Source organism: Artibeus jamaicensis, unplaced genomic scaffold (genome assembly GCF_021234435.1).
Source record: "Artibeus jamaicensis isolate MK-2021 breed Jamaican fruit bat unplaced genomic scaffold, CSHL_Jam_final contig_233, whole genome shotgun sequence".
Classification (NCBI taxonomy): domain Eukaryota; kingdom Metazoa; phylum Chordata; class Mammalia; order Chiroptera; family Phyllostomidae; genus Artibeus; species Artibeus jamaicensis.
In genome coordinates this window covers 16483082-16502022 of record NW_026521486.1, presented here as the reverse complement: position 1 = coordinate 16502022, position 18941 = coordinate 16483082, and the positions used below count along the sequence as shown (strand labels likewise).

At 33.8% G+C, this 18941-nt stretch overlaps 1 protein-coding gene across 3 annotated transcripts in view; it reads right to left on the bottom strand.

Moving 5' to 3' along the window:
- The window catches only part of BLTP3B (bridge-like lipid transfer protein family member 3B), a 76030-nt gene that overhangs the window by 22597 nt on the left and 34492 nt on the right, over positions 1–18941 (bottom strand). For all 3 annotated transcript variants that reach the window (XM_053661602.1, XM_037160170.2, XM_037160171.2), the window contains 6 exons: positions 14598–14778; positions 9969–10052; positions 8353–8535; positions 7792–7910; positions 4763–4904; positions 1061–1254 (listed from right to left, as the gene is read on the bottom strand). In XM_053661602.1, the coding sequence (XP_053517577.1) occupies positions 1061–1254; positions 4763–4904; positions 7792–7910; positions 8353–8535; positions 9969–10052; positions 14598–14778 (903 nt within the window). The remainder of the gene's footprint in view (positions 1–1060; positions 1255–4762; positions 4905–7791; positions 7911–8352; positions 8536–9968; positions 10053–14597; positions 14779–18941) is intronic.

Here is an 18941-nt window from a genome sequence, read left to right as displayed (position 1 = left end):
GAAAAATATACACAACATAAAAAAATTTGCATACAACATATCACAAAATAAAAAGAACAAAATTATATCAAACCAGTATTACTAAATGCTTACTCTGCCATGAGCATATAGAAGAAAGTGTCAAGTTTGAAAAAAGAAATTTTTTATTAGGATATTTTAGATTCAGGCAATTTGGGGGATAAATAGATGAGTAGATGGAATGACTTGATAGATGTCATTAGAATCACTTCTTTGGGAGAAAACTATTAATAAACTTAACTGTATCGGTCCAATTACTAAAATAATTTTCCAGAGATAATTAACCCAAGTCCTTAAAATATTCACACTAAAGAGTTCAAAGTGACTGGTTTTAAGACTAACCAAACTTGGAAAATGTAAAGATTATATAATTGTATCTTAAATTATAATTATAAATGTTATAAAATGTGTCTCTATAGTGATTATAAGATTTTTAAAACATTTCTATAATGTGATTGTCAATTATTAACCTCAATTTACAGAAAAGAAATTTAAAGTATATAAATTTAGTCTACCAGCAACACTAAAATTTCCATCTATGCCCAAGACTCATTCTATACTAAAGTATTTTTTTCTTCCTTTAAAATTTAAATGTCCATGGAATTCAGATTACCAGTCACCTGCCTGTAATATTGAGCAACTTTCCATTACCTTTGGATATTATTAACAGAATAAATGTGAATATATAAAACCCAAATTTAACTTAAAAGCTTCATTGTATTATTTACAATCTTAAAAAGAAAATTTTTATCACTTCTGGTAAGAAGTAGGAACAAAATGACTGATTTAAATTTTACTTCTACTGCTTACCTCCAAATAGATGAGAAAAGAAAAAAAATAAAAGAAAGAGAAAGAAGCAGGGGGAAAAGTCTCTTAAAGCTTCTATGATTGAATTTTAAAACTGAAATTTAAAAATCAAAATTAAGATGCAATGAAGCTGAGTTAAATTTGAATGCCCTCTTAAATCCTGGAAATTATAATGGTGTTAACTTTTCTTCTGTAAAAATGGTTTTGTTCTCGTAGCCACTTGTTTATATGGTACCTTTAGCATTAAGCCATCAATTCGAATGTCAACATGCTCATCAGATTTTGAATTGTCATTCAACTTGTATACAGCCATAAATTGATTAAGGCTCTGTTTTAAATCCAATATAAATTGATTTAACCATAGAATACTTCTTTCATCCACAGTAAACTGTAGTGCATTCAGCTGGCTATAAAGGTTGGGAGATGGAACTGTGGAGAAAAAAATTTTAAAAGACTTAATAAACCGATAGTTCCAAATCTTCCCTGAGAACAGAAAATACATTTTAACACATTTCATTCTTTTTTAATTTAGGTAAAAAGTTTTTCAGATGTTATTTACAAAATTAAAGTGACACATGCCGGTGATAGCAAACACATTTAGACAGACAAAAATCATTTTTTCTGTTTCACTAACTGAAAATATACAACTGATTCTAAAACTAACTGTATAAATAGGAAATACTGTTTAGATTTCGTTTCCTAATGTTATAGTCACCAATCAGCAAACTTCAAGAACCTTACCTTTTTAATAAATTATTACATTAGTTGTGATGCTTAACCACTTATTTCTGTAAGGACTTTTACTATCTGAATCTTAATCTGAATCCTCCACAATGAAAGAAGTAGTAATCCAGGCAAATCTCTTTGAGAGGAAGGACCATGTATAGTTTTACTCTGCCCTTAATCCTAAACTTAGAATAGTGCTTGGTGCAAAGTAAAAACTCAAGTAACCAAATGAATATATTCATTTTCATAGCTCTCCCAAACTAGTAGAATGCCCAGGGGTTAGACAAATTTTTAGTGCAAATAAATGTTAAACTAATATTTACAATTAGAGTATATATCGCTTCCTGAAAGCCACATATATTTGTATCATAAAGCCAATATCATTTTCAGATCATGAAGAGGATATTTTATTCCAAAAATTCACACTTATTTACTTCTACCAAAGCAAATAGTATGCATATCTAGAACTTTTAAGCTCTATTAAGAAAAATAAGCCCAAGGGATAGGACCAGTAGAAACAGCATCATAACAAATCCGGATTCACTGAATGCCAACTATACCTTTTATACTGTGTTAAGCACAAAGATTCATTTTAAAAAACAGGGCATGGTTCCTTCCCTTAAAAAAGTTCATAGACTATCACATGAGACAGACATGAAAGCAGAGAAATTGTAATTCAAGTCCAATGGAGACATTCAATTGGGATGCAGACAGAGATGCTTGATTTTGGAAATAGCAAGGAAGTGGGATGCTGAGATCACATCACACTCTGGATGGAAAGAAAGAAGAATCTCAAATACAGAATAAGTGATGATGACAGCCGCAGAGAAGACTAGACAGCAAATGCAGTCCCAAGGCTAGAGCACAAAAGGAAAGAAGAACCCTGATGGCAGATCATGGACCGAGGAAGAAACCTGATAGACTAAGCAGTAGAGAGATGAATATGCAGTTTCTAATAGGGGTCAACTTATGAAATAGATTACTATGTGACTATTGAAGACATTTAAAATGAACTTGTAGAAACCAGAAATATGCTCATATCATTAAGAAAAAAAACAGGATGTAAATCAAGTATGTAAAAGAAACATACATTAAAAATGGAACTAACAACACTCTACTTATTGTTACAATCAGAACTATGTCCCCTTAAAATTGATATGTTGAAGTTCTAATCTCCAGTACCGCAGAATGCAGCTGTATATGGTGACAGGGCTTTTAAAGAGACAATTACAGTAAAAGTGAGTTCTTATGGGTGGGCCCTGGCCCAATGCGGTATGTGTCACAAGAAGAGATTAGGAAACAGACACAAACAGAGGAAAGACCACATGAGAAGATGACCATCAATGAGCCAAGGAGAGAGGTCTCTGAGGCAGCGACTCCACCCACACTATGATTGAGAACTTTCAGCCTCCTGAACTGTGAAGAAATAAACTTCTGTTGTTTGAACCATTCAGTCTGTGGCTCTTTGTTATGGCAGTGCTAGCAAACTAATACACTGAAGTTTTAGGAGGAGTAGTCTCGAAATTATAGGCTCATGGGCATTTTTTATTTTGGGTATTTTCTTTTTTATAATATAATTAACATATTGCATTTATAATTATTTTAAAAGTTATGTTTTTAAAGTTGAATCACTTAACAGAGATGAAACATGAGGATTAAAAATGAATGCCTACAGATGGGGATTCAACATACAGCCCTCTTTACACTGGTGTGTGTTTGAAAATTTTCCATAATAAAAAGTTAAATTAAAAAGAGTTAAAACATCCACTTCTAGGTATCTAGGGGGCTAGGATTTACACTGCAGGGAAAAAATTTATATTTTTATCTGGCAAAAAATGTATAGATTATAGAATGGGATAATTCCTCTGGTACACATTAAAAAACTGATAGAAATAAACCTGAATTAGAAGTCAGAAATCCCAGAAACTAGTCTTAACTGTGAAGAAAAGTCGCTAGTTGAACAACGCATTATTTAAGGAAAACAATTTGGGGAGTGTGGGGGAGGGCTGGAGACAACAGGATTACCCAGTTACAGAAAAATGGCTGTGAATGTCCCTGGGAAAACAGTGTGTGTGTGTGTGGGGGGGGATGAATTTGTATTTAAAAGACCCATGCTGAGTTTTAGCTGTGCCGTTTTACTCTTCATAAGGTGCTGAGCAAATATTTAATCTATCTTAATTTTCTCATTATTTTAGTCAGGAAGGTAGAAGAAACAAACAAGTGAGAAATATACAAGACTGCTAAAAGGCAAAAATGGTAAGGATTAGATTCTAAAAGTCTGGCACAAAACAAAAATTAAAGCAGTAAAACAGTTCCATATTTGTTTCTCCAAAGTAATTTCCAGGCTACCTTCTTTTTAGATAACAGCAAAGGCATGAGCATCAGAAATTCCCTTTGAAACTAAGAGCCTACATTAAGTCAATATTAAACAAATGGGCAAAGTAGGCCAACCGATCCTGGAGTTCCACTTTTAAGAGAGGACATAACATTTCTGTCTTCCAAATAACATAACCTACTTCATTTAAACACTTTTTCCCTCAACTTCCATTTTTAATTATAATAATGAAAAAGGTACCACATAAACAAGTACAAATTTTAGTTTGAAGGACTCCCAGAGAAACCAAGACAAGTAGCACAGAATTTTAATATTCAGAGAACACAAATACATCCGCATTTTAACTTTAGGCAGCCAAAGTAGCTTACAAATAAAAATTCATGTAATTCAGTGTTTCTAACTAAAGTGCTAAAAGTTGTCCAAGGTATATTATATGGGTATTAAAAACCAGCCTGAAGAATTCTCTGGAGCTAAAGGGATAACATCATTATTCATTTCTTCAATGAAATACAGTGTATTATTTTATACAGCAGAAATATAAATGAAGTTTTACTAAAGGAAAATCTTATTCTATAAATGGCATAACTAAACAAACAGCTACTAAGTATAAAAATGTGTCAAAACTTGGTGATAAAAGGAAGTGTGAATTCTACATAATTCCTGACATCAAGTGTGTTACAAGCTAGCGAGAGAAAAGAACATATGAACAAATAATACATGAAAACGCTATCCTAGAGTTGTATACCACATACAATAACAAGAGTAAAGAACAATGGACTTTTTATTTTTTTCACATTTATAAAAGTGAAAAATTTTGCAAGAAAAAAAACTTCCCTAGTAATGGACAAATAATAACAAAATAGGAAATCCTCTTACTTGGAAAATCCTTTCCATCAGGATAATAATATTCTGTGAATTCTATATAGACAGCTGACATCTCTTGTGGAAGATACAGGGATTTTTTATTGCACGAAATCATACTTTTCGGGGAAGAGCGACATTGTTCTGCTGTAGAGACCTGAAAAAATAATTAAGTTTCCTAAGGTAACACTGAATAAGGCCCTTTCCAAAGAATTTATGCAACACAGACATCACTTCAAAGTATTAAAAATTGCTTCCAATAATTAATTAATGGTTAACTTCAAATAAAAACTTTATTATATATTTAACTGCACATTATTTTTACTGGGCATTTTTTTTAAAGATTGTATTTATTTTTAAAGAGGGGGGGAAGAGAAGGAGAAAGAGAGGGAGAGAAACATCGGTGTGCGAGAGAAACACTCACCAGCTGTGCACCCCGCTCCAGACCTGGCCCACCACCCAGGCCTGTGCCCTGACTGGGAATCTAAAAAGCAACCTTTCAGTTTGCAGGTGACTCCCAACCCACTGAGCCACAGCAGTCAGGGTGAACACTAAATTATTTTTAAATTAACTAGTCAGAAAACAGTCCCCTCTTTGGATTCTTATCAATTACAAAAATCAACTCTATACAACATTCCTTGCAAACTTATTATTTTGAGCCTTAAAATACCAGATAGAATATTTCTGTAAGATAAAGCAGATAAGTAAACAACAGAGTCTGGACATAGTTTTAAGTCCTCAAGACTAGAATGCTTCTCCACTATGTACTGGACAATAATTCTCTACCCAAATTTCTTTATTATGAGAAATAATATAGTTATATACAGAGTTTCAGTTTGAAATGACAAAAAAATTATGAAGATGGACAGTGATGAGAGTTGCACAATGTGAATATACTTAGCGCCAAGGTATTATACACTTAAAAATGATTAAGATGACAAATTGTTATGTATATTTAATAAAAGTAATACAATTATAAATGCCTCTTAAACAGTTTAAAGTATTTTTCCAAAAAGAACTATTAGTTTTAAGGTTATTCCCAAAACTGATAATTTATAATTACATTAAAAATGTATATACTAATTTCCCCCAAAGTTCAACTAATAGTTTTATCAATTTCATTCATTTATGCTTACTCAGTAGACCCAGAGATGCATCTCAAGGTTATTTTTTTCATTCATTCAACAAACGTGTATTTCTCATACAAAGTAAAATGCTTTTTCGATGGTTTGTTTTGTATAAATTGCTACTCAAACCTTTCAATTATCTGTAGTCTTTATAAATTTAAGCCACCTTCTTATGTTATCTAATCAAGAAGTTTTTCTCTCTATATGGAAATGAATCCTTTCCAACTCAAAGTATCAAGTTATTTTTACAGATAACAGCTTACTTTTTCCTTTAATAGTTAATAAGTTATTCAAGATGGAATGAACATACCATTTTATTGTCTCCTGGTTACTTTTGTTTTGTTTTGGTATATTTGTGTATGTGGGATTTCTTTACTATATTTCACCTTCAATCATTTGATATTATAACTCATTACCATTTGAATTTATTAAATCTCATAATTTAAAGTCTGCTTGAAATGAGACACATTACATACAGAATGTAAAAAAGGAAGCAATAGCACAATAACTGTTAAACCAGGGTTTCCCAATATTGACACTGCTGACATTTTGGGCCAGATAAGTGTTCATTGTGGAGGCTGTCCAGTACATTGTAGAATGTTCAACAGAATCATTGGTCTCTACCCACCAGTGTCAGCAGCTACCCCCTCCAACTGTGACAACCAAAATTGTCCTCAGACCAGTCCCCCAAAGTCCCCTGAGGAACAAAATTGGCCCCAGTTGAAAACCACTATTAAAATTAAAACTTTTCATATAAAACTAAGTCTCAAAGGCATGGGTTTATCAAAATAAAAAAGTAATTCATAAATGCTAACACACATCTGAAATCCTTTCTTTTATTTTTTAAAAATAAGTCATAGACTATATTGCAGGCTGTCAAACTCATTTTCACCGGGGGCCACGTCAGCCTTGATGACATCAATAGGCTGAAATAATTTTAGGACTGTATAAATGTAACTCCTCATTAACTGTTAAGGAGTTACATTAGAATCATAACAGATTCTATTGTGTTAGTCTCATAAACTGTGAGGTTAAACTATATGGTCAGATTACAGCCCGAGTAAGATTTTTAGTTGTAAATGGGACATAGAGATCTTGGCTATAAAATTATGTTCACAGTACAGCTAATACATGGTAGTTCAATAAAGCAAAAGGTATTCTACTTCCTTCCATTAAAACAATTGTGTAATACGGAATCTGGACTACAAAGAGAGGTCTGGCCTTTGTCTCTGCTCCTGGGAAGTAATTTTAAACTACTGGAATTTCGTATTCATGGTGGACCCCTGGGGCCGCAAGTAATAGCTTATGCTCACAAGATGTCTCAGAGTGGGACTGGCCAAATTTGCCACAGTAGTGTTTATAAGTTGGACACCTTGGGGCACCTGGTATTAATCCACCTAGAGACTGAATTCAACTAGATGGGCAATAGTTCACACATACTGTTATACAACCATGCTGGGAGGCTAATGTGTCTTGAGGAAAAGTAAGTTCTGAATTTAGAACCCTCCCAGACTCCTCTCTATGTTCCCTTCCTGTGGGTGGTTCTAATTTGTATTCTTTCCTTTCATGACTATGACTCTGAGTATGATTGATTTCAACGAGTTCTGTGAATTTTTCCAGTGAATTCCTGAATCTGTGAGCAGTTTATGGAAACCCTTGAACCTGCAGTTGGTACCAGAAGTCTTGTGCAGATCTGGCAATCTAAAGCACTGTAACCTTAACCTCACACTGTGGCTAATCTCGGAAAACTATACACATAAAAATTAATGAACTGATATTTTCTATCCTACCTAATTTAAGGCATTTCACAAACCTGGTCAGATATTCTTAAATAAAATGGTGGCATTAGTTTATAAGAGTTGCAGGAGATACTAAATGTATTACATCAGAACATTTCATCTAAAAAGTAAAACGTACCTGATATATATTGAAATCCGCGAGCCTAACCACAAGGGAACTAGACATTAACTTAGCTTTGGATTGTTGAGATAACACTGAAGGTGTTCTGGAAGTCCCTTTCAGAGCTGCATCTTTCTCTGTGGGGAACAAAAACTCCTTTCAATTTACTGCATTTTTTTTCTAACACTCGCTTTTTTACTGTTTATGACAGCTACTAGAAATACAGATGAACTCTGATTTCTCAAATGACATAATACATGTAGAAACACTGTATGTAAACTGATACGGGAATGTTAAATTGTGATGATTACCTTTTCATAATTATTCCTTAATCAGGAATCATATCACACTTAAGATACTCCCATATAACTTTTGTCTGAAATAATTATTAAAAAGAGAAATCTACTAGTCATTAAAGAGTCTAAAATATTCTATGCCTTTTGTCTGAATAAAATGTAGATTTTTTATACATTTAATTAAACAATACTTATTTACAGAAAATATATATATATATATATATAAACGAACACACACAATTAGTATTAGGGGAATGCCTTAATGTTGTTATAGGTAAAATACCTGTTTGTGTGTGCTGGGGAGAGGCATGTGTTGGTGATTTAGGAGGTGAACCTACATTATGATCCTTTATAGCCTGTTTAAGCATCTCAACGTTGCTCTCAAATTCCTGTAACAATTCATTGGCCCATCCATTTTTTGTCTTGGTTGCATCACTAAAATACATCCAATGAGTACAACTATCTCCTGTAAAATGAATAGCAAAAAACTTCACTGAAGAGTACACAATTTATTCTGTTACGCTTCTAATCAGATTTCTTCATATTCTCAAGAGACTCTTCAATTTTCCAATAAATTTACAGCCTTTGCTAACTATAGATTTTAACTTTCCTAGAAAAGATGAGCAAACACAGAACAGAGGGAAAGCAAGTCAAAAGGAAATAACCAGGGAGGGTTTCTCTCCACACCCTACCTATGGTAAGACATCACTCAAAGTTTCAATTAGAAGCAGCATTGCTAGTGAACGTTCACTGAACGCTCAACCATCAAAGAAAACAGTCTTTTCATCAAAGATCTACTATAAAGTGACTAACAAACTTATCCATAAAAGTGATAAGGATTATTTAAAAACTGAAGAAATAAATAAGAATTCTCAAGATAGACATCAGGATATTAGGTTTCTCTGTAACAACTAAGGAAAGTAATATGTATATAAAAAGATTAAGAAAATAACATCTACTTTATAACTGAAAGTTTTACTTTCCAATACAAATTATTTCCATAGTTAAAAATATTTTAGGTATTTTTACGTAACCCAGAAAACTCATTATAGTTATTTGTGTGAATTAAAAACAAAAAGCCACATGCCACCAAAATGCAGAGAGGGGTATAAGGTCAAAGTACTTAATTTGGCCATAAGTGCACATTCTTTTTGTTTTTTATTATTTGGGATAAAGAATCCATCAATATTTAAGAACCCTATTAAATCTTATTTATTGATAAAATTTAGAAAATATTAAAAAGTTTTTAAAAGCTAGTTCATGGACTCCTACATCTTAGCAAAAATTCACTGTTACCCTTTGGCTTTACATATTTTTGAGTTTTTAATATCTAAATATATCACTTAAAAATTCAAACATATTAATAAATTTGTCACAATTAACAAAATAGCACAAATATGTGTTCTCATTTTTAAAAAGTTTTAAATTCGTCCTTGCTTGTATGGCTCAGTAGATTAAGTACTGGCCTGCAAACCAAAGTATTGCTGGTTCAATTCCAAGTCAGGGAACATGCCTGGGCTGTGGGCCAGGTCCCCAGGAGGGGGTATGCAATAGGCAACCACACAGATGTTTCCCTCCCTCTCTTTCTCCTTCTCGTCCCCTCTCTCTAAAAATAAATAAAATATTTTTTAAAAGCTTTTAAATTAGTTATTTACAATATTGCCAATATTTAACAATTATACTTTCTAACAATCTATATAAACCTCAATATAAAAATGAATGAATATTCTCTATGGCAATTATATTTTCTTGGTAAGATACTATGGGGGAAAATAGCAAATGTTTTGATCTCTTTTTGCTTTTAAAATTAAATTAAAATGAAAATAAAACAAATGAAATAAATTTGCTATATAAATTGAAAGCAAGATTTATGTATTTAAAAAAAACTGTTATACACACCTGCTTTGTGGTAAGGATAATAATCTATACTAAGCTGTGTAAAAGATAGTTGCATAGCTCCTCCAGTGATACGTCTATTTGACTCTGGGAAAAGAGAAAAATGGATTTGAGAGAAAAAGAAAAGAATATTAAGCAAATATCAGAAATAATTTACCATACCTATGTTCTAAGCAATAATACATGTCTCTCTGTTATCATGTATAACACATTAAGGATTTTAGGAAATGCAATTCAATTTGATAAGTATTAAGCCCTTATCAATTGCAAAGCAATAGGCTAAAAAATTAGGATGCAATAGTACACCTTTTTTATATTTACAGCCTTAACAATATGTCAGTCATTATTTTAAATAATTTAGGTATATTTACTCATTTGTTCTTCATAACAACCCTATGAGCTAGATAACATTATTATTATGTTCATTTTTTAGATAAAAAAATTGATACACAAATAAGTAAAATAGGTGAAACTCACATAACCAGTAAGTGTAGAATTGGTTTTGAACCCTAGAAACATTTGTTACTACATTCTATCATCTTGCCTCTTACTGAAGAGAAATTGAGTCTATTAGGGTGGTTAAGTTGTCCAAGATCACATAGCTATATTAAGATTAGAGGTAGATAAGTCAGTGTAACTCCAACATAAAAATCAAATTTTAAAACAGTAGAGGCAAATCAAGTACAAATTAAGACACAGCTATGCACACACTCTGTTTATTCATTTGCTAACTCTAATTTATTCAACTAGTAGAATTTCTAATACAGATCTACAACCACTCCTTTCAAAACACTGGACATGGAATTTAATTCAAAGCCCAACACCCTTACTGATGCAGCGGAAGAAAGGTTATTTCTAAATCATGATAAGGCACCTGAACCCCACTGGGAAAAATAAAGATGAGTCACTTTTTCACTCTTTACCAATTAAAAATAAACAAAAACAAAAAAAAAAAAAACCAGAACCAAATGTTTCAGAATTCAGAATTTTAAAAATATTTTATGAAAAAGAATATATACACACGGTTATCATATAACACCTCCAGCAGATTCTGAGACAGCACTAAATAATTTTTTAAAAAGTAATTCCACCAAAACTCAAATATTTACACTAATGGGTAAAATAAAGATGATGAATAACAATGTATTTGTTTAGGTCAAGTTTTTCCAGCAAATAAGTTTTTCACAAACCTAAAAAGAAAAACCTTTCAGAACTTTCTGTATTTCATCAGAACAGCAGCGAACTAGTTACAGATCTGTACAATGGTGAAGATATTTTGGTTGACGGGCTTTCTCTTAAATGACATCATACAGCTTATTCTCTGAGGGAATATGAAAGTAAGGAATGTCAAACAACTTAGAAAACAGTTTTCTCTGTTCTTGTGCTTATTACTTAACCATGACCTCTCATTTTGTTATTTTGGTTTGTTCTAATTTTTTAGATTTTCCTTCCAAATCACCGACTATGCCAAATGACACAAAGGTGAACAAAGGAAGGACAATAAACCACCTCCATATTCCAAATCTTCCTTACCTTTTATGCTCTACTTTTTGAGCTGGTAGCCTTAAATGATGAAGGCAAGATCATTTCTATTGCTAATTATCCAGGATCAGTCTCAATATTCACTCTAGGCTTTAAAAGTCCAGAGCAACAATTTTTTCTTTTTCTATCTTTCCTCCACTTCCTCCATCCTCCTCCCCACAGTAATCACCACACTGTTGTCCCTCCCTATCCATGAGTTCTTTCTCTTATTTTTATTTCTCTTTTTGCTCCAGAGCAACAATTTTCATAGCTGAGATTCTGATTTCAGTCTGAGGAACATAGGTCAAATATTCCATTTCTAAAAAATCTTCAGCTTGATCCTCATGCTCACCAAAATCTGAAAGCCTCTGTCCTAGAGACAGGACCATCTACTGAACCCTTCCCACACTTATGGACCAGGGACACTCTCTGACAGAAAAATGCCCTAGAATTTAGATGAGAGGAGCACAGGTTTTCAAAGTGACCAAGAAGAGCTTCCTGCTACCCTGTTACTTTTGTCTACTAAATAAGAACTTGAACAGACACTTCTCCAAGGACATACAGAGGACCCAGAGATACATGAAAAGATGCTCAGCATTGTTAGCCATCAGAGAGATGCAAATTAAAACCACAATGGGATACCACCTCACACCAGTGAGAATGGATATTAACAAAGCAATAAACAAGTGTTGGAGAAGTTGGGGAGAAAAGGAAATCCTAGTGCACTGTTGAAGGGATTGCAGACTGGCGCAACCACTATGGAAAACAGTAAATTCCATACTGTTTTAAAACGAAAGCTAAAAATGGAACTGACTTTGGACCCGGCAATTCACTGCTAGGATTATATCCTAAGAACCCTGAAACACCAATCCAGAAGAACCTATGCAGAACATAGCAGTACAATTTACAATAGCCAAGTGCTGGAAGCAACCTAAGTGCCAATCAGTAAATGAATGGATGAAAAAACTATGGTACATTTACACAATAGAATTCTATGCAGCAGAAAGAGAGGAGATCCCACCCTTTGTCACAGCATGGATGGAACTGGAGAGCAAATGAAATAAGCCAGGCAGTAAAAGACAAATACCATTATGATCTCACCTCTACTGGAACCTAATCAACAAAACAAACAAGCAAGCAAAATATAACCAGAGACATTGAAATTAAGAACAATCTGACAGTAACCAGAGGGGAGAGGGGAAGGGATAATGGGGGGAAAAGAGTGAAGTGTTTATAGAAACAACTTTAAAGGACACACAGACAAAAACAACCACAACGGGTGGTTGGAAACAGGAGAGGTAGGTGGGGATGGCAGGGGTGGTAGGAGGGGTGGGGGGAAAAGGCAGAAAACTGCACTTGAACAAACATAAAATTCAAAAGTATTTAATAATAAAAAAATTAAAGAAACAAAAGCGAATAGAAAAGAAGAAAAAAACTTCTTAACTGAAATTTAGCGTCCTAATCAAACTTTAGAGTACTGGGAGGAGGAGACACCAGAAATGTCAAACAGCTCCACAAGTGTGTTTACATGCACTCGGGGTCAGAAAACTATGAACCACCATGCTGAAAACACAAGTGCAAACTATAAACTGAGTATGGACAATAATTTCATTTATGGATGATTTAGAAATTATAGAAAAGTTAATTCAAAGGCAAGTTTAATATTCCATCATTCTCCAAGAATGTCATATACTCAGTCTTTGATATTTTAAATCTAATTTTATTGGCATTGATAGCTAACAATTAATTATACTTAAGTACTTACTTATTAAAGCAAAATAAAATGTCATACCAATACATAATTTTTTTTCAATTAAAAAAACCTGTATTTATTTAGAAGTATTCAGAATGTCAACGGAACAGTTGTAACTTTTTTTTTGCAATTACAGAGTGGTGTTCAGTTAACAAACATTTCATATAAGCTGCACCAGAGACAACTGAAAATGAAAAATCTACCATCCCCATATATAACTAATTTGTAATGTGCACCAATAAGAACCTATTTTAAATTTCATACCAATTTACAAACCCCATTTGTACCAAGCAAGGTTAGTGGCTACTGAAAATACCACCATATGGTATCTAAAGACACATTCAGTACTATGTTAACTATATAAAAAAAGACATTGTACAGTTTAAAAACAAATCTTACACAGCCTTGTATTTCAATATAAGGCTTTGAAAGGAGTGAATTGTGTAGAAGGGTAGTTAAATGCTTTATAAATAAGAAAAAAACTACTAGAACCAACTCATCCTCATCATCTTCTTTATCTTCTTCCTCCTCTTGATCATCCTTGTGTTCCCTTCTTTCTTCTTTTTCTTGCTTTTTTCAGCTCTGAAAACTCCCTTTTTGCAGCATCAGGTTTTCCTTTACCTTGGTAAGCAGCAATATCCTTTCCGTAGTTCTCCTCTAGCTCAGCCACCTTCATCAGGCTGCTTGTCACCTGCAGCAGTGTGACGCCACATCTCCCCCAGCTTCTTCACAGCATCACAGACGGATAAGCCCGATGCTCTCCTTTGATTTTGGGGCAATACTCAGAACAAAACAACAAAAAGGCTGAAGAAGGCCTCTTGGTTACATTGGGATCTTTGAACTTCTTTTTTATTGCCCTTTTAGGAGAGATATAAGTTTTCCTTTCTCTTTCAAAACAGGCCTTGTCCACCTTTGCCACGTCTTCAAATGTTTTTCTCTTTAGCACACATGGTCTTACACCTCTATGAACCCTTCTTAGAAAACTCTGAGAAGCTGACTAAAGCACCTGGGTACTACTTCTTGTGCTCCTACTGGCAAGTTTGCATAAGAAAGCATACAATGGCATTTTGCCTCTCGTCTTTTAAGTTCTCCTTTGCCCAGGTTTAACTACTTTGCCACAGGAAGCAGAGTTGCTCAGTGCTGGGCCAGCTCACACTTGCCCCAGCACTGTCTCTATGGAGCTTGATGTACGTACTGCAATCTATGACGTTGAACATTATACCTTTCAGGCATGTGTCTCTTATGAATGACAACATTATAACCGGTTACAGTACATACTATATATTACATATAATAATCCAATTTTACAGTAAATTCTAGAAAAAACAAAATAGTTTAAAATAAGCAGCTTGAATTACCTTTTTCTTTAGCATGAATATCATCACATATGTGTAGATCTAGATGAGAAATCACTAAATGATGGGAGGTTTCTTTAACATCAAAGTCATTGAATAGCTTCACAATTGCGTCATTCAGATCAGGAGCATTTGAAGTCTGTGGTGTCTTCACCTGCTGCGTAGACGGGGCTGCTGTAGAGCTCTAAAAGATTCAAAACTGCATCATCACTGCAAGTTATATGCTTGAAACTTCCCAAACAATAAGACTTAATATAGTTGTAAGAATAAAGTATTAAAAAATACGCTAATGTGTTTTCTTTTATATCAATAACTCAGTTTTCCTTAAATATTTTCTCAATTACATAGGAATAAAACTCAAACTCAAAAACTATATAGAATTTGAAAATGAAACCTATATTCAATGTGAAGCCATTAATACCAGAGGCTCAACCCAGAGTCCCAAACAAGATGGACACAAACAGGCCCACTCCAAGACACATCATAATTAAAATGCCAAAGGTTAAAGATAAAAGAGAGAATCTTAAAAGCAGCAAGAGAAAAATAGTAGTTACCTACAGGGGGGTTCCCATAAGACTGTCAGTTGATTTCTCAAAAGAAGGGAAGGGACTGACAAGAAATACTCAGTCATGAAAAGCAGGGACCTACAGCAGGGACCTCCACCCAGCAATGCTATCATTTAGAATCTAAGGGCAGATAAAAAGCTTCCCAGACAAGAAAAAACTAAAGGAGTTCATCATCATCAGACCAATAATCTATGAAATGTGAAAGGGATTTATTTAAGAAGAAGAAGATAAAAACTATGAACAATAAAATGGCAATAAATACAAATCTATCAACAACTGAATCTAAAACACAAAGTAAGCAAACAGGAAGAAAAGAGACAGAATCATGGACACAGAAAGCATTTTGATGGTTGCCAGGTGGGAGTGGGCTGTGGTGGAATAGGTGAGGCAGTGAGAATATTAAGAAGTACAAATCAGAAATTACAGAATAGCCATGGGAATGTACAGTATAGGAAATGGAGTAGCCAAAGAACTGATACACAAGATCCATGGACATGAACAATGGTGTAGGGAATTGCCTGATGAAGTTGGGGGGGGTGCTGGGTGGAAGTGAGGCAAAGGGGGAAAAATCAGGACAAATATAACAGCACAATCAATAAGATATAATTTTAAAAAACAAAACATAATATTAGGGGCTCAAGTAAAACTTTTTGATTGTTAAAACTCATTTCCATCAGAAAAACCATTCTTAAGTTTTTCCCTATCTACTTTAAAACATTAAGAGATTAGTATTTATATCTATAATAACACTATTTTGAAAGCAAACACTCTCCTGTATTTCTTTAATCATGTTTTCTCTCTTATTCATCAAGAAAATACTGACACAAATTAAAAAAAAACAAACATTTGTCTCTCTACAAACCCCTCTCTTAATACTGTGGTAGATTCAGGAGTTTGGAGAAAAAAGCAGGTCACGATAAACTCTTTTGCTGTGCGGTTAATAATTCTGAATGTAGTCCTCCTTCTCTCTTACAGAAGGAAAGGATCAAGATAAGCAAATATTTATGTTAAGAGCTGGCTCACAAATTGTAAAGCTGAGCTGTAACTACTTCACTCTCTAACCCGTTCTTCATTCTGCCTGAAGTAGTGATGTGACAACCACCAGCCAAGGAAGAAACTCCACGGTAATGTGAATGCTGAAGTTAAGTATTACAGAGACCAAAAAAATAGTAATTACAAAGACTAACAACATGGAAGAACACTGTATATATCCACTTACTACATCTTTACCAAAACTAGAGGGAAAATGGAGATGCCTAGGCAGAAAAATCTGTAAGAAAATACCTCAAAATGCTAACATTTATTTTGTTATAATGGTAAGATTATAGAATTTTATGCTTCTTCCTAGTTTCCTAGTTTTCCTGTACCTTTATCTAGTTCCCCAATCTGTATTCTATTTTATATAAACATACCTGCACATTGTATAAACAAGAGCTATGGTAACATCAACACCTTGTCTATTGTTTAATTTCAACTACCATCTCCATTAATGACACCCTAAGCTATCTAAATCATCACTGCAAGCTTTAACAGACCACTATTCATGTCTATGATGGCAAAATTGTAAAATATTACCTCCTATACTTCTCTAATTGTTTTTCAACTCCAAAAAAGAACTCCTTACTTTTCTTAGCTTTCCCTTCCTTAATCAAACTTGTTTCTTTCTGTGCAATCCCATTATTGGCTAATGAAACTACCGATTTTGATTTGAAAAGTCCTCAACTGTTCCTCTTCTTCACCCTCAACTGATGAAAAGACCCTGCTAATCTCACCAATTTAGCTTATATTTCTTCTTTAAAACTATTACCGGAGGTTCAAGTCCACCCCTCCTCTGACATTTCTTTTTCTGTCCATTCTCTACAGTACCCCCATGCCATATTTGACTGTCCTTTCCTATTTAAAAACTTCCATGAGCTACAACATGGCTGTAGAAAAAATTCCAAATTCTTCAACATATAACACATGTCATGCTGTGGTCACCACACTCTTCTACTAAACCCAGACTACCTGCCCAGGAAAGTTCTATTCGTTGCTACAGTCCAGTGCTCTGTTCCCAGAAAATTATGACAAATTTTTATTGAATAAATATTACTGGTAGAATGACACGGGGCTTACCATCAATTCTCTACCTATTTGTTTTTATGGTGAAAAGCTCTGAAAAACTTGGATCACATAAACAGGTAGATTGGAATAAAGTAAGTTTTGTTTTAGCAATGTAACATTATTCTTTCAACTCCTTCAAGCTACATTCTAACATTCACAAAATAATGATGAAAAATTATTTTTAATAACCTAAAAACTGACATTGATTAGGTCTTCCTTCAAATGTGTTGAAAGTGAACAAGTGAAAATCACCTAACTTGTTATTTACCCCTGGTTATTCACTTCTGATAAGCACAGCAATATTTCAAATTGCCTGTGTTGTTTCCAGACGCTGTTTTGTTTTGTTTTGTTATGTTTTGCTTGCTGGACAAATTCATTACAGTAAGAATAAGAACAAATAAGAAAAATGTCTTTCACTGTAAAATAGAATAAGAGTAATTGTGGAAAGGGAGTCAGTCTGGCATCTTAACACAAAAGCATTCTCAGGTAGACCAAGTTTAAGAAAGAGTACGCATCAAAAGGAAGATGAGGTCCCCGATTTCCTAAAACCTGGACAGTTATATATCCCACCGGCACATGTAGCTTGCTCTCAAAATCACTGCTCTAGTAACACCAAACTCCTTATCTTTATCATGCTCTTTAACATCACCACACTTTTGCAGATTCTTTTTCCTCATCTGAAATACCCTTTCCCTTACCTATAAACACCTATGCATTTTAAGACTTAATTTCATCATCCTTAGTGAGATCTTTCCAAACTTTGTGAGCAGCTGACTAAAAACTTCTGCGCCTCACCCCTCTTTTTAATTCTGCACTCTAGCATTTATGTTAAACTGAAGTGATTTCTTCTGAGTTATACTCTGACATCTTTTAGGGTCAGGTCAAACACTATTCAGTTTTTTATACCCAGTGTCTAGCCCTACACCTTATGACAAAGGAGGCAGGCTGTAAATAATGCCAATTTGATAGACACGGGAAAGCCTAAATGTGTGCATTCTGACGTATAAGCCAAATCACCAAGCTATAAACCTGAAATATATTCCTCAGCTTCCAAAGAAGTACTGTAGCTTCACAGAAGTATGATTTCACAATAACACCTAAGTTTTTACTGAGGGTAGTGAGGAAGATCACAGAAACAAAACAGAGTCACTATAGTCAGCTAACAAAATTAATTAAATCAGAGTGACCAGAATTATCAAGAAACTATTTTATTTTAGTTGAACTAGCCTGATGGCATAACTTTCAAACTTCTTGCTGTGGGTCAATGCCTGGATGTACATAAATCCTACAGATCACAATCTGAAGAACTTGGGACCAAACGTATCCATTATCCACCCGACATACTTAGGAAAGACTTTCATTGTCCAGACCACCCGGCATCTCAAAGATTACCTTTTTTCCACCAACCCAGAAGCTAAGAATGGAGAAATGGTTCTTCTCAAGTATGTTTTTTACTATAAAAGCTCTCAACTTCTCTCTTGCTTTTGAACTCTCTAGGCACGGCCTGGTACTGTTTCTCAAGTTGCAGTTTATTTAAGATCCCTGAATAAAACTTCATTATTCAAGTCTGGCAAAGCCTCCTGATTCATTTTCCTCGACTGACATTTAATGTAAAAATTCAATTGTACTCTTTATAAAATTATCAAAAAACACTATACAATGGGATTTTCAACATTCC